Source organism: Anabrus simplex, chromosome 2, assembly GCF_040414725.1.
Source record: "Anabrus simplex isolate iqAnaSimp1 chromosome 2, ASM4041472v1, whole genome shotgun sequence".
In the NCBI taxonomy this organism is placed as follows: domain Eukaryota; kingdom Metazoa; phylum Arthropoda; class Insecta; order Orthoptera; family Tettigoniidae; genus Anabrus; species Anabrus simplex.
Genome location: NC_090266.1, coordinates 188668800 through 188693928, shown reverse-complemented (window position 1 = coordinate 188693928; position 25129 = coordinate 188668800). Strand labels below are relative to the sequence as shown.

Genomic DNA, 25129 nt, shown 5'->3' with positions numbered 1-25129 from the left:
TATACTCTTGGCTACGGGTGAATTCCTTAGTCTTCAACCCAAAATCTTACAGAATCTCGTCTGTGTAGGACTCTAATGAACAGCTACTTCATCTGTGTTGTTGGCATTGTTGTAATACTTAGTTTTAAAGAGCAAAATCATTCGAAAACACTCAGATTATCGTACATTTTCCTTGTAACACCTGTCAAGGAAACTATTTCTTTCTCTCTCGCTTTAGAACCAAATCATGATAAGTTGTTAGACTTCCCATTTCCACTGATATGCCTCACATACCTTCTAAATGGTTTTAATAGATATATCCATGACTTTTCTTTCAATGATTTCTGTATATGTTTAATAATTTACTCATTAGTCTAATTAGTTCATTTAACTTATTTTTAATTTCCATGAATTGTTAAGTAACTCCTATTTCTATTGAGTATTAAAAACAATTATCACTGTACCTCATACGAATCCATAGAGATATCTTATTTTGGATAGAGAATAATAGTAGGTTCTCCAAAGCCCTAAAGATAGATTTGAATGAAAATTTTTGTTTGATATTGATGTAGCTTGAATTCCTGTGGAGTAAAAGGATTTAAGACTGATACACTCATTGTATAGTACTGTAAGTAGTTTTCCTCAGTTCCATCTTGTAGTGCTCATTATGTTCCAATATGTTCCATGTAAAATTTGCATGTTTGTTTACAAGGTGGTGACTATTGCTATATGAATGAGTATTGTTACTCCTAGTTTTCCACAGTTTAATTAAAATAGTTTAAAGAAATTGTGATCACAAGTAATTTTTTTAAAGCAAGGTCTGTGAAGATTGCTCCAAAATTGGTATGTTATAATTGTACATTGTTTCCTAATGCCTTGTGGTATGTCTTCCATTGTGAAATGCAATTACTTATGGTAATCTGATAAGCATACCACATTGTGATTGTAAAAATGTGATAATAAATTAGGTCCCCATCTAGCTTATTTTTGCAACCCAGTCCTCACTTTTAGAAAAATATACATCTGCCCCACCACTTTCTTCTGGGACACCTAAATGTCCCCATTTTTTCCTATCAGAAACCAACAGTTATCAGTAAATGAAAAGAAAAAAGTAGAAGTTGAATGTTCAGAGTAAAGGTTACAATAAAAGTACTTATATCTATGGAAATCTTCATCAATTAGCAACATTAGAAGCAATATTTACATATCATATAGATTATTTGGATTGAAAAATGTAACATGAATGTAATGCCGCTTACAGATGATTGGATAATGAAGTTCCTACTGGAGAATCAGTGGTAGAATGTCAGCTTCTGTATTCTAAGATCGTGGATTCATACCCAGAAGATATAGTCAGATTTTTGTCATTTTGTTTTTTCAGATTTGTCTTGCTCTTCCTTTTGCTTCTTTCTTTCTTTCTTTCTTTCTTTCTTTTCCCACACTGACCTGTCTTTGTGTTTATTCTAAGATATATTCCTGTCTTATGTTGACTTTATAATCTTCACTTATTTGTTCCTTTCCATTACTTAGCCAACGGCTGTAGCCGTGTTGAAACACCGGATCCTGCGAGATCTCCGAAGTTCAGCAGTATTGGGCATGGTCAAGATTTGGATGGGTTGCCACGCGCTGTTGGTGGTGGTAAGGGAATGGAGGAACGGAAAGGAACTGGCCACCCTACCGTACGTAAACTCCGGCTCAGGCACACCTCTGCGGAGGTTCGGACCTGCCTTTGGGCAGAATACTCCCTTACCTTACCATTACTTACATTCACCCACTAGGCTCCTTTCCTCTTTATGAGTTTGTTCTTATTCCTAGCTTTTACCATCTATTTACATTTTTATCTTTTTTTGGCTCTTCCCTTTCTCTGTATTTATCCCTTTCAGACTTGAAAGAAAACTGGCTGGGTGAATTTTTGTTTATACGTCAAAAACTGACTTAAATGCTCTTAAATACATATATTTTTAGTTTATTCTACAAAATGAAAATTAACATCTGAGGAAAAGCACCCACACAATTGTGCATGCCAGGACTTAATTCACTACTTACTACAAAAAAGAAAAATGACCTCAGTGCATGTGAATATACATATGTACATGATCAGATGTTCTATTTTACAGTGTGGAACGTATAAATCTTTGTTCAAACACAAGTATACATTATATTTTCTACACTGAGGACAAGTTTTGCTTTTACAGCCCTTTTGGCGGCAGCACCTTTTTGTCAGACCTGAAAGAAAACTGGAGGTATGAATTTATGTTTGTATGTCAAAAATTTACTAAAATGCTCTCAAATACACGTGTTTACAGTTTATTTTGCAAAGTAAGAACTATCGTCTGAAAAACAGCACCCACACATTCGTGCATGTTAGGACTTAATTCACTACTTACAAAAAAGAAAAAAAGAAAAAATTCGGCTCAGCACATGTGAAGGAAAACCTAGCCTGCACAATTGTGCATATCAACATTCAAAACCTCATGATATTACGTACGATGTTATAAGTTCACAATTTTACCTTTACTAAACAATTTACACATTTCATAGATTGCATTCTGATTTTCAGTGAAGCTTCTAGATTAATATGAATGCAATAAATAATTATTTTCTTTAGGCTTTACTGCTTCCTGCCACCTTGCCATTGAACTACATTTTAAAACTCTTCTTCCTGTCCCCTGGTGGCCAAGCGCTAACTAAAAACAAACTGAAGTACATGCTACGTGTCCCGCACAATCACTGCAGTCCGGTCTAGCGCCAGGAAAACGTCAAATAAGCTTAGACATAAATAAAATACGAACCCGCACAATTGTGCGTACATGGTCTGAAAGGGTTATTCAGCTTTATCTTTTTCTACACTTTCAACATAAAGACTGAAGTTCCGTCCAAATGGTCCCAGGTATGAGTGTTGATGTCCAGCCTCCCAATAAAGCAGGGAAGTGGAAAATAACTTGTCATGGCTGAGAAGTAATTGATGTAGAAAAACTGGGATTGATAAGGACAGAGCCCATCTGTGTGAAGAAGACAGAGTATGAAGATGTGGAGATTGTACTTGTCCTTTTTGTGTTTCTGTGTGTTACTTTCACCCCTCTTTCTGTCCTTCCGTCTTCCAACACTTCCCTGCTGTTGCATTAATCCTATTGTTTCGTCCCCTTATGTTTCTAGTTTACTATATGTAACCTCATCCATCACTCATTTGTTCCTTTACATTAGAGAATTTAAAATTATTATAATAAGAATTGTCTGACTCTTGGATTTATGAAATCATTGCCATGTGTTGTGGGCAGTTTTCATCCAGCTAAGTGGCAGGTTATACTGTAAATCATATTCAGTTTGCATTGTAAACTGTTTGCCCAATATGTTTGTGTTGTAAAAGTAGGTAGTAAGCTACTGAATAATTATAACTGATCAGACTTTCAGGAATTACTGAGTTGAAGGGAAATTATCTTTGGGCCTCTATCTTCCTTTCTCAATGAAAAGGGTAGCAGTTTCCTGGCCTGAATATCAGAAAAAGTTCCTTGAAATAAGAAAATAGCATTGATCACTTAGTATAGTCTCTTCTCTTGTTTATATTTGAAATACGTTACCTTTTTCTTAAATTTTAGATTTTCATTCATGTGTCTTAAGTATTAAATATAAGCTAGTCACTTTGCTACTACTGAATTTCTACTTTTAATATCCTATGAGTTCTAGTTAACACGTCCTGGGTAGAGCCATTTTGCGTATTGCAAGACCAGTGTTGTAGCAGTTTCTGTAGCCTTCATCATGGGTCAGAATTTTCCAGGATACTTGATTTTGTTTAGCCTCCCTCTCTTTTCTCATATTGTGTGCTTTTCCTTCAGTTTTTTTTCTCCCTTTCTTTTGCAACTAGTCTGGTATTGATTGCAAATCATAAGTGTATCAGTTTCACAACAGTTGAAGTGGAAAATATTTCAGAATTAAAAGAATAACCAACTCCTCCCTGTTTCTTTTCAATAATCTTTCATCTGCAAAAAATTAGATCCAATCTGAACATCAAATGGGAGGACCAGGTCACCAACCTTGCAGTTCTTGAGAAAGCACACACTATAAGCATTGAGGCTACCATCATTGGCCACCATTTCAGATGGATAGGGCACATCCATTGCATGAGTGAAGCCAGGCTTCCTCGTCAACTTCTGTATGGTGGACTCTGTTCCGGCACAAAACCTCATGGAGCCCCTTTCAGGTGTTTCAAGAATCAGCTAAAGTATACTATGAAAAGACCTGAAATTGATCACTGGGCCGATGACCTTTGATGTTAGGGCCCTTTAAACAACAAGCATCATCAACAAGCAGAAATTGACACTTAATCCTGGGATATGCTTGCTGAGATTTTTACATTTTGGCGCCATACTGTTTTTACATAATTTTTTATGTTAGAAGAGGAACGGCGGCAGTGTAAAGAGGATAAATGACAAGCACAGAAGCTCCGTCAAGCTCAGCTTTTCCCTCCCCCAACCATCTCATGCAATCTGTGTGGACGTAAGTTTCATGCTAAGATTGGGCTATTAAGTCATATGAAACATATTCACAAAGTTTTGTGAGTGTGAAAATATAAACTGCTGAAGAATATGGTTACTCACATACGAGTTGCAGTGTACGGATATTCTTTTGCATTTATAAAAATTACATGGACAATAACAAGACATAATGTGTTCCTGTTCCAAAAATTAGTCAGTGAGAATGGGCAGTCAAAGTCAGCTAAAAATGCTGGAATAGGCCAATTACAAAAAATAGCGAAGTTAGTGTAATAATAATAATAATAATAATAATAATAATAATAATAATAATAATAATAATAATAATAATAAAGCTTCAGATAATGAAGCATTTAATAATGCCAAAATGTTCATGCAGATATGCACTAAAAATGTTGAAATATGCATTGAAAAACATAAATCAGACATCAACTAGCAATAAATTTACATTATAAAAATAAACTCAAACTTGTTCTTATATGAACTGGTGAAGGTGGGAGCAGCACATTACCAATGGTATCCAAAAATATTCCTGCAACAAGAAACCTTCAGAAATACTGTTTTCTCTGTAGAGATGAAAATGTTTACTTCAGGAAAGGAAGCCTGGGCTGCTTCAGCGACTCAAAGTCCATGTGCTACACACGGGACATGTATAATCTAGGGATATAATATCCCACAACCTCCCATTGCTTTTCACATGTAAGGTGAAGCATCAGTGCAGGCCACAAGAACATGATCGTAAAGAATGTGTCATGGCCACAAAAAACTCAGTGTGTCATTGAAAAATGCTGCAACTGTTGAGTGATTCATCTTATTGTTATGTAACACATCCATACTTTTGTCTCTCTCTTTTTCCCCTCCTAAAATTCGAAACACGAAGTTAATTACAGATCTTTGATCCACATCATTGTTCCTCTAGTGAGAAACAAATATATCTTTCATCAGCCTTTTCCCTCAGTTTACCTAATGCCACTTTATAAAGCTCAGGAACGTCATTCTTCCTAAATGTTGATTCATCTGGGACAGGTTATTTTTAATTCTCCTCCAGAAACTGAACTAAGATCTTATTGTTTAGCTTAGCCAATGGTATGTTTGCCAAGACTAACACTTTAAACAAGCCTTCATTGTTTGTCCAAGTTTAACTAAAGCTTTAGTTACAAGAGGCTGGTGTTTCTGTTTAAAGTTTAGCATTTTTAATTTACTGTTTTGTCGTTTAAAGATGTTGTTAAACATTATATTTTCTAGTTGCCGTTACGGCTGTGCTCAAATAGTTACAATAGCATTTTCATGCAGTGTGATGTTAAAGAATTAGTGTTGTTCAATAGAATGGGGCTAAAGCATATTAAAAGCACTGCACATCCTAGGAAATCATTAAAAATTAGTGCCTCTTGATGAAGAGAATATCCTGTTTGGAAACACTATACTTTGTTAAATGTGAAGATAATATTAACTTTTAAAAGAACATAGGTCTTAGCTTGATTAAATACTTCAAATAGAAGGATTTTATAGAACATAGGCCTTAGCTTGATTAAATCCTGCAAGTAGAAGGATTTAAGGCCCATGTTCTTTTAAAAGTTAATATGCTGTTCACATTCAACGAAGCACAGTGTTTTCAAATAGGACATTCTCTTCATCAGGAGGTACTAATTTTTAATGACGTCTTAAAACATGAAGTGGTTTTAAGAAGTTTAGTCCCATTCCATTGAACAACACACATTCTTTAACATCACACTGCATGAATATGCACACTTCCCTTTGTGTTAATTAATCAAACAAGTGCTTATGATGTAACAGAGGATTCATGCACTCAACATCAAATTTATGAGCAGTGTTTTTAACATTACATTCTTTTTTAAGACACATTCATCTTAAGGATTTTTAAGAAGGGTCAGTAATTTTAATGTGCAGTGGTTTTAAAATGACATTCCACTTTTTTTCAAGATACATTAATTTTAAAGATCCTCATGAAAGTTCAGATGTTTTAATGTATATTAAAAAATATACATCTTTTAGTTTATAAGAGAATGATTGATTATTCTTTACCATGAACTATTTGTCAGCTGATGATGGCTTGAAACAACCCAAAACATGTACTAACCAATTGTAACTCATTACGAGTAAAACAAGCACCGGTATTGATTAAGTTAAATTTAAATAAGAAAGTATTTATTTAAATGATAACTTTCAGTATGGATAACAATTAAATTTGTAATGGTGTGCTGTAATATTTATGAAACAAAATACTTCGAACTCACAAACATATGCTTTCAATACATCACTAACAGTTCTCTTCTCCTTAGGTAATAGGTAATATAAATTAAGTAGCAACAACACAGTCCTTTAACCCTTTCACTCCGGCCTAGCGAGTCTGATGGCGTGACCCTCTGGACGTGAGCAGCGAGTGGTTCAATGAGCCCGCTGTGTGGGATATATGTCTCGCTCCGCTCTCCAGTCCGCAGATGGCTCGTGAAGTGAGGAGAGGACAGGCAGAGTTTAAAAGTATTTAATTTGTAATGCTTGTGACTATATTTTTAGCACTTTTCTCCTCCTCGCACCGAAGTGTTACGTTACGTCTGTTAAAAATAGCTGAAAGAAACTTAACATTGTCCACTTAAATTTACAATCCGGAATTAGCTGCGTCGAACTTATGTTTCTTCGGCTTCAGGTTCTACTTTTTCCAATTTAGTTTTCTGCTCGGTGGTTCAGACAGCTGATCTTCATCCTCACTATCTTCATCTTCAGTCCAATCATCGAACACAATGAATTGGTAACTGAAGTAGAACACGTGCTTGAAATAGAAGGTGTGATTGAAGAGATTCCGTCATCAGAATCAGATGACAAATCACTATCATCGTCTTCTTCTTCAAAGTCGCTACTCAGTATAAGGGCAAGAGCTTCCTCTGCAGTATATCTTTCCTCCGTCATCTGGTCTTTCACAATTTCAAAGTGATTGAAAGCTAAGTCAAGAAGCACAAGTATTTCAGCACATGGGTGCAACTAGGTGCACCGGGCGAGTTGGCCGTGTGCGTAGAGGCGCGCGGCTGTGATCTTGCATCCAGGAGATAGTAGGTTCGAATCCCACTATCGGCAGCCCTGAAAATGGTTTTCCGTGGTTTCCCATTTTCACACCAGGCAAATGCTGGGGCTGTACCTTAATTAAGGCCACGGCCGCTTCCTTCCAACTCCTAGGCCTTTCCTATCCCATCGTCGCCATAAGACCTATCTGTGTCGGTGCGACGTGAAGCCCCTAGCAACTAGGTGCGAAGTGAGTAGCGTACCGGACATATTACTTTTATTTTCAAAAATGGTTACTCCTGTCATCTGGTGATCATAGCCGTAACTATAGACTCCAAAGACAGCCATGAGAGACCCCCAAGACCGAAATTCAACAGCAGTATATCATAGCGAAACGGAAAACAGCTGGAAGACAAGCAACTTCTACAGCAGTCGAACGGCTGCACTGCTCCCTCCCGACTGCTACAGCGGTCAACCGGAGTGAAAGGGTTAATGTACTATGGACCACAGTGTGTTTCAATACATCCAAAGCAGGACTGATAAGAATTAAGTGTGCATTAAAGGACACTGTATTTAACTATTTACGAAGTGATGAAAAGACAGCCCCGCCGTAACTGAAATTCCACTAATCAGTAGCCTATTTGCCTACTTTGGGTTGCAGGTAGACAAAGCCATGGCCAGATGTAGAACTGGTGTTGCTAATTTTAAACGCACTACCCGCCTGTCAAAAAGGCTACCTGGCAATAACCAGCACAGCTCAACTTCTTGAATATGGAATGAGTCATGCTCAGGTTTCCAGCACTGAAGTTATCTCAAATACATGCAACATTTTCCAACATTGTCGTGCAGAAGCTAATACTCAAGATGCAGGATACTTTCAGGATATGCTGTAACAGGAGGAAAGCACAAAATATGCATTATTAATATAAAAACTACTCCAAATATGCAGTTGCAGAAGCAAGATGTATAGTTATTTTGGAGCAACATCTTTTGTCATACTGTTGTTAGATCATATGCTCATTGCACAATATAACACAATTTAGAACAAAATAACATGGAAAAAGACCTCACTTTCACTGGAGTTTCCTATTTTTTTTCTGATATAACCTGACTAATATTTTCATTGAACACTCGGAGGTACCTTTCACTCCAGTGCCAACCTAGCTCCCAAATGACCTAAAATGGTAAGCCATAAGGAGACCAGTAGAATGGTGCTAGTGGTGTGTTTTCATAGACCTTGTTTTAAAAATGAATTGTTGTTTAACCCAGAAATTGTATGTGCTATAGATGAATGGCATAGCATTTCTGTACTATTAAAGAATACAGTACTTTGTTACTACTGAATGGATATGGCAGTAAGCCATGCTACTAACTCAATTTAATAAAATTCTTTTGTAACCTAACTTACTTATAGTTAAATAATACCAATTTTTATCTTAAAACTGCACACATAATGGAAAATTTAATTTGTCCTTCATAAATTTTTCAGAATATGTACCAAGAGGTATTAAACATATTTTATAAAAAATTCATTCTGGAAAAAATGTGCATTTCTTCGTTCGGTACTCACTGATATTACTGTAGGTTCAGACATAAGTGTTATGATATTAGCATGGTAATTATTCTATAATGGCATGGAGATAATTCATTGTATGTAGCTCTGTGTATTATTATTATTATTATTATTATTATTATTATTATTATTATTATTATTATTATTATTATTATTATTATTATTATTATTATTGTGGACTGTAATTTTTATCCAGTTATTTTCTCTGGTGTAGTACAATATTATCTTCATACATTTTTTTTTTGTAAATGCCAAATATATTTTGTAAATTGTAGAGATGTTATTCTACTTTACTAGATATGATATCTCTGTCTTGCAAAAGCAGTAAATTTATTTTCGTTCCCTGTGCATCCAATTTGTGCTTGAGGAGAAAGCTCCCTTTGGCCCAGTTTTGTTTTGAAGCTTGTATTTCATGTCTAGCTTGCCAGCAACTAATCCCCTTGCTTTTTGCTAACCTATACAGGTGTGTTGAAACCACTGGGCTCAAAAGAGAACTCAGTGTGTGAGCCCTCACACTGCATGCCGAGACGATCATCACTTCCATATGACTTAGTTCGTCACACAACCACCTTGTCCAGTCTGCTTGACCCCTTAACCATCCCTGCAGGTAATGTAATACCATTAACCTTCCATTTCCATGCTTGAGCTCTTGCAGAATATGGAGATTGTATCATTATATTTTTTCTCTTTCTTCTCTTGTATATTATTTATTATTTATGACCTGAAATATTCTTTTAAAAAATTGATGTATACAGTATTTATCACCAATTACTGTACATTTATAAGTTAATATCAACTTTTTTTTTTGATTCTGAAAAAATCATGATTTGGTGTATGGGCAATGTGTTAATATGATGTAATGTCATCCAAATGTGATTACTGAAAATTAATGACCTTCTCAATCAACTTACGTTGAACTGTTATGCTTTCTAATTAAATAGATGCGTGGAAAAACTTAAAGTATGATAATCAAACAAAGGCAGAACAGAGACAAGTGATCTGACAGGATCTTTATACAGTGTGATGTATACAGAAATGGAATTTTCATTAAATTTTAATATTCATCTTATTTTTATGAACCTCTTTTCTTGTTTTGCTGCTGACAAATACTGCATTGTATTTCTTGGAGTTAGAGCAGCTATTATTGAATGTTAGCTATATGACTGAATGTTGAGTATTGGTTGAGGACGTAGGGTACAATAGAAATAATGATATAGTTAAAATTCTGACTACAATACTTGGAGAATCATTGTTTAAAATATTTTTAGAAAGCATTTCATCTCATCATATTGAACAAACTGTATTGAAAGAACATAGAAAAATGTTGATCTCTTTTCTATGTAATACCTCCACACATCTTGTTATGCTATAAATTCAAGGTCATTTGTAAATTCTGGTACAATTTTTTCTAATGATCACTGCAGCATATTCACCTTTCTGCTATCAATGACTACTGTAATATAATTTTTGGAGTTATCACAAACTGTATTAGATGTTCTCTCTGTCTGTCTTATTCTTGTACTGAATATGCATGCATACAGTAAAAAGACTTGCTTAATTTTCTACTGTTGTACTTCTTATAGCTTTCTGTATCAGCAAAATAAGAGAGTTTGAAGAGAGTTTTCTCCATCCTCTTTGTTAGATATTGTACCAGGAAAAGTTGCTTGAAAAGGAGCATGAGATTGGTCCTAGGTAGTGTTCGGTTCTTAGGAGCCGGTACAGAGAAAGGAACTTGCAGTGCAAAATAATAGATGTTCTGTTTCTAAGGCTAGCTTTATTCAATTGATATGATGCGTAGAAAACCTCATTATTTTGCATGTAAAACCAAATTAATTGTACTTCCTTTATGTAATAATTATTATTGCACTCTAGAAAATTCTCAATAAATGTTTGTAACAAACGGAAGTCAAAAAGAATCACTCTTCATGAAATAAATATTACTTCAAGAGAGTCTGAAAATTCAGTGAAAAATGAAAACCTACAACCTGTTTTCCAGTCATTGACCGGGTCAGGGATGTAATGAATGAAACTTATATAGGCTGTTATTACAATGGGGTCGCCACTCCCAAGGTGATTTATTAATGAGTGATAAATGCTATGAAATGATAATGGAGAGTGTTGCTGGAATGAAAGATGACAGGGAAAACCTGAGTACCCGGAGAAAAACCTGTCCCGCCTCCACTTTGTCCAGCACAAATCTCACATGGAGTGACCGGGATTTGAACCACGGTATCCAGCGGTGAGAGGCTGACACGCTGCCATCTGAGCCACGGAGGCTCCCTGAAAATTCAGTATCATATAAAATTTAAAGCTTTTCTTAAAGACGTTAACACTTGAAATATAGTGTCTTTTTAAGAAAATGCCTACAATACTGTGAAATTTCTGACTTCTTTGAATTAACACTTGAATAAAATAAAGTTATTAGTTCATGAAGTCTATTACCAATTATTAGTGACTGAACTGGATTATTGTCACCTTGAAATGACTTCAAAATGTTATCGCTGTCTTTGCAGTTTAAGAAGTTTTGAAATTAAAGGCACTCATATCACCTGAATTATTATTTAAGCAGGAACTGGTGAAATCTAGTACAGCGAACAGCATTGATGAGCTCCATTGATGTCGTGATGTACCATCTCCCACGAAGTACCATGTTCAGTCCCTCGTTGAACCACGTACGATCTCTCGCATTGTACCATGCACCATCTCTCACGTCACACCATCTCCCACGTCGTACCACATCGTATCTCGTTCAGGTTGATATGATAATGGCAACACTCAGTCAAGATTTGTGTGTCATGTGTTAAATTGTATCGACACTAGAAAGTTCAATTGACGGATTAACTTATAAGAGTGTTGAACTAGCACGACTCTGCTTATTTGGAAGTCAGTAAAATAACACTAAGTATTACAGTTCATGTCACAGTCTATCATTTGAAGTTGAAATTAGAAGCATAGCTCAAAGTAAAGATACTTGCCTAGCAAAGAATTCACTTTGAAATGAAAGCACAGTTCGAAGTTTTGAAGCACAGTCCACGGTTTGAAATTCTATCTTTATAACACAGTTCAAAGCATAGTTCGTTCAATTTACACAGTTCACAGTACAACTCATTCAATTTACATGAAAACAATGCCACAGTCTCTCTGGGTTCATGGTATTGGATTGAAAATGAAGTGAAAGTTCCATTCTCTAACCCCACACGAACATATGTTTGAATGTTCCCAGTTGTTCACTGCACCAATATTAAGCAAATAATATTTGTTAATTTCCTTCAACTGAGTTGATATTTCCTTAATTTATGGTAAAATAACCCTAAGATTCACTGTATCATTTTGTATTACTGTTCACAAATAAGACAACATCCAATAAATTTAATCACTGAAAATGTTAATCTCAAGAATGTTTCTAAGTCCTGAGTATCATTGATACAAATTTCATAAGTCTTGAGTAGCACTGGTCGAATGTTACATTATCACATGCAGTAAATTTTATAAGTCCCGGGTTATCAATCTCAAAAGTTAAAGTTTATATTAATACAGGCTGAAAATTTTATAAGTTCCAAGTAAATCTCAGAGATATGTTAATATCGACACACGCTGGATATTTTCAAAGTATCGACGCACTGTTGAAAATTTTTATAAGTCTGGCGAATAGTACAGCATTACGAACGACAAAGTTCCAGGTTCGCGACCCGCACAGTGTCAGCACGACACACCGTTGCAGTTGAGTTACGATGCATAACTTATTCTACCTCCCTGAACGCTGTCTTTTATATGCACAGTCGAGGTCACTGCTGTTTGCTCACAGAGAAATGTGTTTTATTTCTACTGCAATAAAACCAAACCAAACCCCATGGCACTACAGCCCTTGAAGGGCCTTGGCCTACCAAGCGACCGGTGCTCAGCCCGAAGGCCTGCAGATTGCGAGGTGGCGTGTGGTCAGCACGACGAATCCTCTCGGCCGTTATTCTTGGCTTTCTAGACTGGATTTCTACTGCAATATCTCCGTAATCTGTGGGTCTGTTGGCTTGAAATTTTAACACGGTAACATCCAATTATTGGGCTTTATGGTGATATGCTTCATTCTTTAATATCTCAATGGGTTTCCAAGAAATAAAAATGTTTCTGGAATGTTCCAGACGATAGCAAGTCAGTTACACATGGTGATTACGTCACAGCCGATGATGTACCCTCTCACTCGCTCTGAGCTTTCACGCCATCTCGTTAGCTTGCACGCTGTAATCAGCTGTTCTGTGCCGTCCTGTTACAAATACTTGGCGACATAATGAACTATGTTCCAAAAAGAAATACGCCCTTAGGCATTCCTGGCACAATATATTGTATATTGAGCCTTAGTATTCCATTACTTTCATTATTTAAAGGGCAGGAGTTGTAAGATATGTATATTTATTTTGCTACCTCTGTGATTTATGAGTCAGCTAGTTTGTTTGTCAATGCACTGGTGTAGGTTCATTTCCACTGGAGGATATAAATCTTGATGTGAGGGTTGGGGCATGATGCACTCAGCTTTATGAAGACAAATGAGAAGAGCAGTGATTTTAAACTCAATTCTCAGCAATCCTACAAATTGGCTTCTTGTGTTTCTTTCTTCGGCATCAAACAAATATCAGGATGGTACCTGCTGTACATATGTACATAGATGTTTACAAAAGTTCATTTTATAGGTGAGTGGCAGCAAAAATTAGAGCTGATATATATAATTTTTACCTATCTCCTCAACAACATTTCTATATAAACTCATAATTAACTCATATTGATTTACATAAGTAATACTTAAACCTTGAGTACCTTGCCTACATCTACGTAAATCCTGAGGTGCACTGTTAGAAGAGTAAGAGCAATGAACCTGCTCTGATTGATGGTGTTCTGAAAATCATATCTTAGGGATTTCATAGTAGGAAATTACTGTTAGGGATAGCTGTAGAAACTGGGAGTGTTGTAAGAAGTCGAAGCATAGAAATTCTGTATGAAAAGAATGCATCTTGTGATCTTGAAGTAGGGTCTTCTGTTATCACTATTCCTTCCACTCACTGAATTCTACAGAAACTGTGCCTGACTGTTTTTTTTTTTAAGTGCTGCAAGTGACCAAGGACATGTTTGGCTCACCAGTTATGCAACTGCTTCTTTTGGTACACCACACGGGGGTGAACTCTGTGTATCGTTGTGTGTGAGGGTATTGTCTGTGGGTGTAGGTGCAATTGTACTGGCTAGGAATGGAAAGAAAAATGATTTCAAGGGTGACTGACAGGGGTTTCAAACCTACCTGTCTATCAAATACAGAGCTAACAACTGTAATTAGTCTTGCAGCAATCTACTGAGCTGATCTGTTCAATTCTGACTATGGTAATATTGCCTGATAAAATTCCACTAATCGTGTTATATATTCTTCACTTGAATTTGTACACTCTGCTGGTATAATTTTTTTAAGGACACTATTTGACTCTCATGAGATTAAATGTATCCTTAAGATTAATGTTGACATAGTTCATAAACAGCAGGAAAATATTTGTACAATATTTCTACAGACTGCCAACAGTAGCATTGCCACGATGTTTCATTGAAGAAAACAATATTAAAGTTTTAAGGAAAAGGGCTGTTTTGACCAACAGAACCCATTTTCTGCCTATGCCCATGCAACGGGTATTTTAAAGATAATGTCCGAAGCCCCTAAACTGCGACAAATATTTATTTCCTCTCTGTATTATTTTACAAACATATAGGAAGTTCTCAGTCCTAAACACTTGGTTTTTCTTTGTGTGTTTAACACTTTCAACACTACCATATTCTAACATGGATCCTGGCAGTAAACTGGGTCCATTTCCCGAATTTTAATACATTATTACACAACAGTGAAACATAGTACATACCTGATATTTGTATCATATGAAGGTGTCAGCCATCCGAAATGAAGATGTTAATAAGGAAGTGCATATCTAAAGTAATTTAATTATACTAGTCTTGTGAAAAATATAAAAATGTATGGAAAAAACTTTTACATTCAAATTATACCAATAAACCGGCTCAAACAATAAAAATGGATCATTTAATGTGGATTCTTAAGCCACACATATATAGTAAACACAATTACATTTGAAATACAGAATTCACCTATTTAGGAATAATTTGTTTTGGTATAGTAGCCCTGAAAACATTGGGCTATGAAGAGTCCAAACTTGCACTCCATGCACCACCATCTACTTTCTTTTCACGGTACAGGTGAATCATCAGCCTGAGTCTCTTCATCTAAATGACAAAATAAGCCCAAATTTCTGGAGAGGTAGAGTATTTTTATTGTTTGTATTCAGAGTAAAATAATGCAGCTAAAACTTGCATTCAAAAGTGACATAACAAATAAAAAATCATGCATGAACTATCACTTGATATGTTATCTGGTTTGTAAGCAGTCTTCAGCAATGTCATCTATTCCTGAACCCGTTTCTCCCGATTAAATATCCAAGATATCACTATCATTCAGCTGCATGAGGACATGTTTGTATAGTAACACAGATGACAGTGCGACAGATTTGGTGTGCTTGGCACACGGCACACTGATTTCTTTGGTAGAGGTCACGGCAAGGAGGAACTACCCTTTCTAATATTTCAGTTTGAATTTCCTATAACTGTTGCATTCTGGTGGAAACTAGGTAAACTACTACTTCCGAGCAAGGGACAGGAACCATATGGGATACGTGCAGCTGCCTATAAACCAGCACGAAAATAACGCCCGTATGGTATACGGACGCTGTTCGCAACCAGGAATGCAGTGCACCCGTATCCCGTATGGGCATAGTGTTGAAAATGTTAACATTACACTAACTCATTTAGGTTTTAAGTATACTTTAAGAAATACGTGGGATAAGCTGAAGAAAGTTAATGATATTTTGCAGTGGTCAGAGATTTGCATGGTGACTTTTTCTAGCCCTACACTGTACTAGTAATGTGCTAAGACTTCATTTCATAACTGCTCCCTCTTTAGGTAGTGCTTGTAACTGCTATTGCTTGTGACAAAATTTTGTAATGGCATCAATATACTTAAGTATGACTAATGATGGAGTCAGTAATTAAATCATGAAGTACTGGTACACATTATTGCATGCTGTTTTAATATATGATGTGAAGGGATGTACAGTTAGGAGATCAAAAGTATGCATATGCCTGGTGAGCGATGGAGAGAAGAGGTTTTCTCCAGCCAAGCCTGGGACGTAATTGTTGCCATAGCAATCCGCTACTAGCCAGGCCACCTATGTTTGCCCTCAAGGGGCAGCCCTCGAAGCTATCAATTGCAATCTGGTCTTCTGAGCCCAAAGATGGCAGGTTCGTTCCTTTCTCAGTCTGATGGTGTTTGATAGTGCTCAAACACAACAGTCTCCTGTCGATAGATTTACCTACACATAAAAGAACTTCTGTGGGACAAAATTCTGGCACCATGGCATCTCCTAAAACTGAAAAAGTAATAAATGTGAGGTAAAAAAATTAACATTCTGATTATTTGTTTTGAAGTTGTCATATGTGAACTGAGGTAGAACTCTTGATACTGTTACAATAACAAACGGGAAGAACTTGTGTCTTTAAATGAGATGTGATGAAATGACTTTCTGTTGGTTCTTGTAGGCTGTTTTGTTGTATTTGGTTTAATTTAAAAGGAGACTAATATTAATTAAAATATTCTCTCTCTCCATTGTTACAAGGTCTCTATCAATCATTAGCAGTGTGAATGGTGAATATGTTGAAGTGCCAACATATTATATATTATGAAACTCATTTTTTTCCCTTTACATACTTGGAGATACAACTTTTTAAATTTTCATGAAATGTATATTTACTGCTATAGTTTTCCATCTTAGTAATGTACTGACATTTTAAAAACATGGTTAACCCAAATTTCCTCACAGCATGTCATAAGTTTATGATATGTAGGATGTGCTTTATGTGTTACATGTATTTTAGTGTGTGGTATTATGATTATAAATGACAGTGATGGAAGTGGTCCAATATGTTGCTTAGTAGCTAATACTATGTTGCATCATTGAGGCTTACAAAATATTTCTGAGAATTATGTGTTTTGCGATAAAATTGCTACATTACATTGAACTAATTTTGCAAGATCAAGGTTGCAGAGTGAAACATGCTGGAATTATAAGTTATCTGAAGCCTTATCACTGGTTCATCAGGTCTTGCATGCGGGTGCATGTGGTTTGTATCCCACATCACAGTTTGCAAAGTACTGCAAGATTACATTCTGAACTAAGCAAAATACATGAAATTATAAAGACACAAGTAGTAATTTGGACAGTAAAATCATATTCATCATTGATTTATGTTGCTAGTAGAATGAATTAAATGTGTTAAAGATGTGATGCACATGATCTGTTTGTAATAGTGTTCCTTAAATGTATGTATTAGCTTTCTTTAATAACCTTGAAAAAAAATGTCTAAATTCCACTTGTAATTATTTTTCCTGTGTATATGTGTATAGATGTCTACATCCAGAAAACTGATCTTTCAGTTGGTCATTCATGAATCTCAAGAAAATAAATAATTCCATGACCTGTCACCAACTGTTAGTGTATTCTTTCTGTGAAAATACAAACTCTCATAACTGTGAAATCATTGATGCCATACAAGTGCTCAATATTGTGTAAACAAGGAAAGGTTTTGTCTCATAACATATTTATTGCACTCTTAATGTGACTGAGGAAATACTATTTCAGTTCTTCAAATGATTTGTGATGTGTATGTGTCTTGCTTTTTATCTTTCCTAAGCAAGTTTCTGTCTCTTCTTTCTCACACATACTTTCCATCTACTTAATTTGAATGTATACTGTCAAAGCACAATATAAAATAAGTGTGTTGTACATTGCATGTGTTTGTTGGCTGTGAAGTAACACTGTATGAATAAAAAGACCTTTCTCAACTCTGTAAGAATCTTATATTCGATCTCCTTTTACTTAGTTTGTTCACAATATGTGTTAATTAGGACTTCAAATTAAAATTGAAAATCGTTGGTTAAGTTGTCCAGCTGTTGTGGTGCTTCTAAAGTTGACAATACTCACATTCTCTAGACCTGTGTCCACCAACTGGCTGACATGTGACATCGGAGAGCCTTGTGACGTAAGAGCGCAGAGGTCAGGTGTTTCAGTCATAGAATGGGACGAAGGGACTGTCTCACTTTGTAGAAGACACATGCTGTGCCGTACATAGTGGTGTTAGTAGTGGTACAATACAGTACTCCTCACCGGCTAGAATTAAACATTCCTTCACAAATTCACCATCACTGAACGGTTTAAGTTTCTTTGCAATTAAATATGTAATTTTAAAACTCGATCGACCTGCTGACTCACTGATCGAATACTCGACAGGGTTATTTAATTTATCTTTCAGTTCTGGTTCATGGTGTGGGTTGCTGTAGTCACGTCCTAGTTTGTGAACCATGGGCAATGGCTGAGTGGCCTAGTAAGTGGTCCTGGGAGTCGGGATACCAGTTGCTATGGAATGGGAGTGGGCATCTTGGACATATTCTGAGTCATGTCCCTCCTCGTGCTCAGGCGGCTAAGACTATACAATTCACCGGTGGTCCATAACCCGTTAGAGGAGAAATCCTCACTTGGACTATGTGCAAGTAGGGTAGCATCCTGCTTCATGAATTTACCGAGCTCAGAACATTTTAAGCAAGCCTGGGACCTATGGGAGTAACAGAGTCCCACTCCCATTTGACAGGTGAGGGACTCCTTGAAACAACTTGGCGAATGAAATGGAATTCGATGGGGAGCTATCAATATTAATGGGGCTTATGGAAGAAAGAAGGTAGAACTGGCTGAGTCAGCAAAGAGGATGCATCTGGATGTGCTAGGAGTAAGTGATATTCGGGTAAGGGGAGATAACGAGGAAGAGATAGGAGATTATAAAGTGTACTTGACGGGTGTTAGAAAGGGAAGGGCAGAGTCTGGGGTAGGGCTCTTTATCAGGAATACCATTGTACGCAACATAGTTTCTGTTAGGCATGTAAATGAGCGATTGATGTGGGTAGATTTGTCAGTTGGAGGAATTAGAACTAGAATTCTCTCCGTGTATTCACTATGTGAGGGTGCAGATGAGGAAGAAATTGACAAGGTTTATGAAGCATTGAGTGACATCGTGGTCAGGGTCAACAGCAAGGATAGAATAGTGCTAATGGGCGATTTCAATGTGAGAGTTGGGAATAGAACTGAAGGACACGAAAGGGTGATTGGTAAATGCGGGCAATATATGGAAGCTAATGGGAATGGGAAGTGTTTGCTGGACTTCTGTGCTAGTATGGGTTTAGCAGTTATGAATACATTCTTCAAGCATAAGGCTATTCACCGCTACACATGGGAGGCTAGGGGTACCAGATCCATAATAGACTATATCTTAACCGACTTCAAATTCAGGAAATCTGTTAGGAATATACGAGTTTTCCAGGGATTTTTCGATGATACAGACCACTATCTGATCTGTAGTGAACTAAGTATCTCTAGGCCTTGGGTAGAGAAAGTGAAATCTGTCTGCAAACGAATAAGGGTAGAAAATTTCCAGGACGAGGAAATTAGACAGAAGTACATGGATATGATTAGTGAGAAATTTCGAACAGTGGACAGTAAGCAGGTTCGGGATATAGAATGTGAATGGGTGGTATACAGGGATGCTGTAATAGAAACAGCAAGGGAATGCCTAGGAACAACTGTGTGTAAAGATGGGAAAAGCGAACATCTTGGTGGAATGATGAAGTGAGAGCAGCTTGTAAACGTAAAAAGACGGCTTATCAGAAATGTCTCCAAACAAGGGCCGAGGCAGGCAGGTATTTGTACGTAGATGAAAGAAACAGAGCGAAATAAATAGTTGTTGAATCCAAAAGAAGTCATGGGAAGATTTTGGTAATAACCTGGAAAGGCTAGGTCAAGCAGCAGGGAAACCTTTCTGGACAGTAATAAAAAATCTTAGGAAGGGAGGGAAAAAGGAAATGAACAGTGTTTTGATTAATTCAGGTGAACTCATAATAGATCCCAGGGAATCACTGGAGAGGTGGAGGGAATATTTTGAACATCTTCTCAATGTAAAAGGATATCATCCTGGTGGTGTTGCGAACAGCCAAGCTCATGGGGAGGAGGAAAATGATGTTGGTGAAATTACGCTTGAGGAAGTGGAAAGGATGGTAAATAAACTCCATTTTCATAAAGCAGCAGGAATAGATGAAATTAGACCTGAAATGGTGAAGTATATTGGGAAGGCAGGGATGAAATGGCTTCATACTGTAGAAAAATTAGCATGGAGTGTTGGTAAGGTATCTGCAGATTGGACAAAAGCAGTAATTGCACCTATCTATAAGCAAGGGGAAGGATTCCAACAACTATCGAGGTATCTCATTGATTAGTATACCAGGCAAAGTATTCACTGGCACCTTGGAAGTGAGGTTGCGATCAGTGGTTGAGAAGAATTTAGATGAAAACCAGTGTGGTTTCAGACCACAGAGAGGCTGTCAGGATCAGATTTTCAGTATGCGCCAGGTAATTGAAAAATGTTGTGAGAGGAATAGGCAGTTATGTTTATGTTTCATAGATCTAGAGAAAGCATATGACAGGGTACTGAGGGAAAAGATGTTCGCTATACTGGGGGAATATGGAATTAAAAGTAGATTATTAAAATCAAAGGCATTTATGTTGACAATTGGGCTTGAGTGAGAATTGATGGTAGAATGAGTCCTTGGTTCAGGGTACTTACAGGGGTTAGACAAGGCTGTAATCTTTCATCTTTGCTGTTCGTTGTTTACATGGATCATCTGCTGGAAGGTATAAAATGGCAGGGAGGGATTCAGTTAGGTGGAAATGTAGTAAGCAGTCTGACCTATGCTGACAACTTTGTCTTAATGGCAGACTGTGCCGAAAGCCTGCAGTCTAATATCTTGGAACTTGAAAATAGATGCAATGAGTATGGTATGAAAATTAGCCTCTCGAAGACTAAATTGATGTCAGTAGGTAAGAAATTCAACAGAATTGAATGTCAGATTGGTGATACAAAGCTAGAACAGGTCGATAATTTCAAGTATTTAGGTTGTGAGTTCTCCCAGGATGGTAATATAGTAAGTGAGATTGAATCAAGGTGTCATAAAGCTCGTGCAGTGAGCTCGCAGTTGCGATCAACAGTATTCTGTAAGAAGGAAGTCAGCTCCCAGACGAAACTATCTTTACATCGGTCTGTTTTCAGACCAACTTTGCTTTATGGAAGTGAAAGCTGGGTGGACTCAGTATATCTTATTCATAAGTTAGAAGTAACAGACATGAAAGTAGCAAGAATGATTTGCTGGTACAAACAGGTGGGAACAATGGAAGGAGGGTACTCGGAATGAGGAGATAAAGGCTAATTTAGGAATGAACTCGATGGATGAAGCTGTACGCATAAACCGGCTTCGGTGGTGGGGTCATGTGAGGCGAATGGAGGAGTATAGGTCACCTAGGAGAAAAATGGACTCTGTTATGGAGGGTAAGAGAAGTAGAGGTAGACCAAGACAATGATGGTTAGACTCAGTTTCTAACGATTTAAAGATAAGAGGTATGGAACTAAATGAGGCCACAACACTAGTTGCAAATCGAAGATTGTGGCGACGTTTAGTAAATTCACAGAGGCTTGCAGACTGAACGCTGAAAGGCATAATAGTCTATAATGATAATATATGTATGTATGTATGTATGTATGTATGTATGTATGTATGTATGTATGTATGTTCAGTTCTGCAATCATATGTAACCGTTCTATGCCTGGATACTGATCAGATAATCTGTACTGTGACACAAACTGTACTGTCATCGTAAATTATATCTTTTTACATACTGTAGCTCTTTTTTACAAACTAAACATTTGGCTGTAGCTTTCCTACCATTTTCAACAAACGAATATAGATCTTCACATAAAGATAAAAAGATTGGAGGCATAGGTAGCATGTCGCACTGTGATGTGCTCGGTTCATCCGTGCTTATGTAGTGTACTGTACCGCTACTAACACCACTATGTACCACACAGCATGTGCCTACTACAAAGCGAGGCAGTCCCTTGCTCCCACTCTATGACTGAAGCTCCTGACCACTCTGCGCTCTTACGCCACATGGGCTCTTCAACGTCACATGTCAGCCAGTTGGAGGACACTGCTCAAGACCATCACTAACATAACTTTTCTTTGAAGCCTCATAGATTAAAGAAGCTTCGATTTATTTTTTGCATATAGCAACATGCAAAACAAAGTTTTGAGGCTTAAAATCATATTTGCACTCTAGTTTTAATGATCAGCTTGTAATGTATAATTATCTCCACATATGAATTTAAAATATGTAATCTATTAAGCAAATCAACTTTTCCAGGGACCAGTGAAGGAAATGACGATATATGTCCACAAAAGAGAGATCCTGGTGGCACGAGAGACCTCCTCCCACTTACCAGTAACCATCAACATAGTTTGTCTGTTAGGAGAGGGTCAGCACCGACTGAAACAGGCTCAGAACTGAGAAGGCTGGATGCAAATAGCATAGTTAGGAATGGGAGCAATGGAAAATCCAGGAGCCGTAAGAAAATTTTGCGCAGGCGCAGTTCTGGTGGTCCTGAGATGTTTAACACTCGTGGAATGGAGGCAAGCAGTGAGAGTATTGCTTGGCAGCGTTGGCGTCGTGAGGTTTTGTCAAGGAGAACAATGTGTGAACCACTCGACAGCAATCCAGAGCAATTTTTGACCAGGCGACGTGGATCTTTGCCTCTGGAAATGCTCCCGGCAGCTATCTCAGGTGGGCATGGATTATTTACGTTGTCAGTGTCTGCTGTTCTGTTATATAAATTGTCTACTGTTTCAAACATTATTTTCCTCCAAGTAGTCTACTGACTGGCTTATGCCATCTGCTGGGACTTCTGGCTCTTTGGAGTTTAAATACTGAGCTTTATTATTATAATTTCTGATTCTTAAATTGCACAATTCATAACAATTATTACATTCAAATTACCCTTTTGGTTTATTAATATATATGTCTCTCTCTGAAGGTAATTTTTGCATGGGGTTACAGAATGACAGTCGTAACTTGAATTATAAGACTGTTATTTTGCTGATTGTGTCTGCCTTATTTTTGAGCTTCTCTTGGGGAATCCAGAATTTATGCATAATATATATTCTCTGTACTTTTTATTTTATTTTCCTATTTCTGTCAACTATTAATTATTTAATAGTCTTACAATTTTTAGCATCATTATAACATCATTTTACACTCTGATCAAGCCATGGTTCATGTCTGCTGTTCCATTATTTAAATTATCATTGATTACTGTTTCACAAACTATCTTCCATCAAATAGTCTACTTTATGTTTGTTCCTCATTTGAAACTCGAATCACTATCAGATGGATGTCAAATACTTGGCATCAATAACTTTAAAATCTCCAAATCTCCTACTCTCAGTACAGGCTGTACCTAATTACATATCCTCCTCCCTACTTTTGAAGCATCTTGTATGTGTAAATGGGGATCTGTCATATACAAAATTAGGTTTAGTTTAACAAGCAAAAAATAAAAATAAGTATGTACTATATATTTCTCTCTCTCTCTCTCTGATATATATATATCAAACATTTGCCTGGTGCAATAGAAATATCACACAGCCTGCTATAATGTTTGTCATAATCATGCATTTTAAGGTCTACTTTATTCATTATTCATGGAGTATTTATTGACTGAGCTGTGAGGAGAAAGTGTTATACCTCTAGGATAGTGTACCTTGGAACACATATTTGTTCTGATTTTTGCTCCTATCTAACCTAACCCCATGGCACTAGAGCCCTGAAGGGCCTTGGCCTACCAAGCGACCGCTGCTCAGCCCGAAGGCCTGCAGATTACGAGGTTCCATGTGGTCAGCACGATGAATTCTCTTGGCCGTTATACTTGGCTTCCTAGACCGGGGCCGCTATCTCACCGTCAGATAGCTCCTCAATTGTAATCACGTAAGCTGAGTGGACCTCGAACCAGCCCTCAGATCCAGGTAAAATTTCCTGACCTGGTCGGGGTTCTAACCTGGGGCCTCCGGGTAAGAGGCAGGCCCACTTCCCCTACACCACAGGGCCAGTACTTGGCTCCTATCTAACGACCTCAAACTCAATCGAATTGTAAAACATGCCAGTAGGTAGCACAGATTCTGATTTGTTATATTAACAAGTGTGGATACTGCAGATCAAACAACACTTCTGGAATCATAAGTGAATATTTTGCTCATTTTTATATGCTTTGTGACACAGAAATATAACACTATAACCACCTGCTGTGTGTTTCTTATCACCTGGTGAAGAAATAGATATGCTGACTTAAGTGATTTATTATAACCTTGTAACTTTACTGTTAATAATAATAAAATAATCATAAATGACTGAATAAATCAAATTACTCAAACACATAATAAATCGAAATGTCCATAGAATGGGCACCAGGGTTCACCAGAATGGATCCCTCAAATTTAGATAGAGCACGATAATTCTTTATCTCCCAGGGTATGTACATAATGCTGCGTACTGGTACATCTGCTACAGGCCTTACTTAACCTTCTGAAAACGGCTAAATAGGTAGGAACTGCACCTAGGTTCATCAATAACTCCATTGATTCTAAAATAACTAACTACATTCTCAATAAATTCTGTGCATGAGCACCTCATCAACACACCAAAATATACATAGAATACACAAAATATTACTGGAAGACTCCATATTTACAAGAACAATGAAAACGGTGGGAAGACGAAAGCAAAGACTAAGCCACCATTTGTGGTTAGTCCGTTGAACAATGTACATACATGTAGATAAGTATCGTTCACTGTCTCTGTATCAACACTACTTGCCGATTCTCATAATCGGCACTTATAATATCACACAGATACTGTACCTCATAATACGGAGTTCACCGAGTCTAACTCGTGTTATAAAGATACATACATTTGAGCAACATACGCTTTTCGTTCCTGAACATCAATCATGGAAAGTCTGAGATAGCTTTCACCAACATATAATACCAGGCCGCCACAAG

The 25129-nt window shown here is 37.0% G+C and overlaps 1 protein-coding gene across 3 annotated transcripts in view; it reads left to right on the top strand.

Moving 5' to 3' along the window:
* LOC136863995 (uncharacterized) overlaps positions 1–25129 on the top strand; it is a 566004-nt gene that overhangs the window by 514511 nt on the left and 26364 nt on the right. For 2 of the 3 annotated variants that reach the window (XM_067140483.2, XM_067140484.2), the window contains exons 10-11: positions 9521–9664; positions 22443–22859. In XM_067140483.2, coding sequence (XP_066996584.2) covers positions 9521–9664; positions 22443–22859 — 561 coding nt within the window. The remainder of the gene's footprint in view (positions 1–9520; positions 9665–22442; positions 22860–25129) is intronic. The other variant, XM_067140486.2, reaches the window with a different exon arrangement.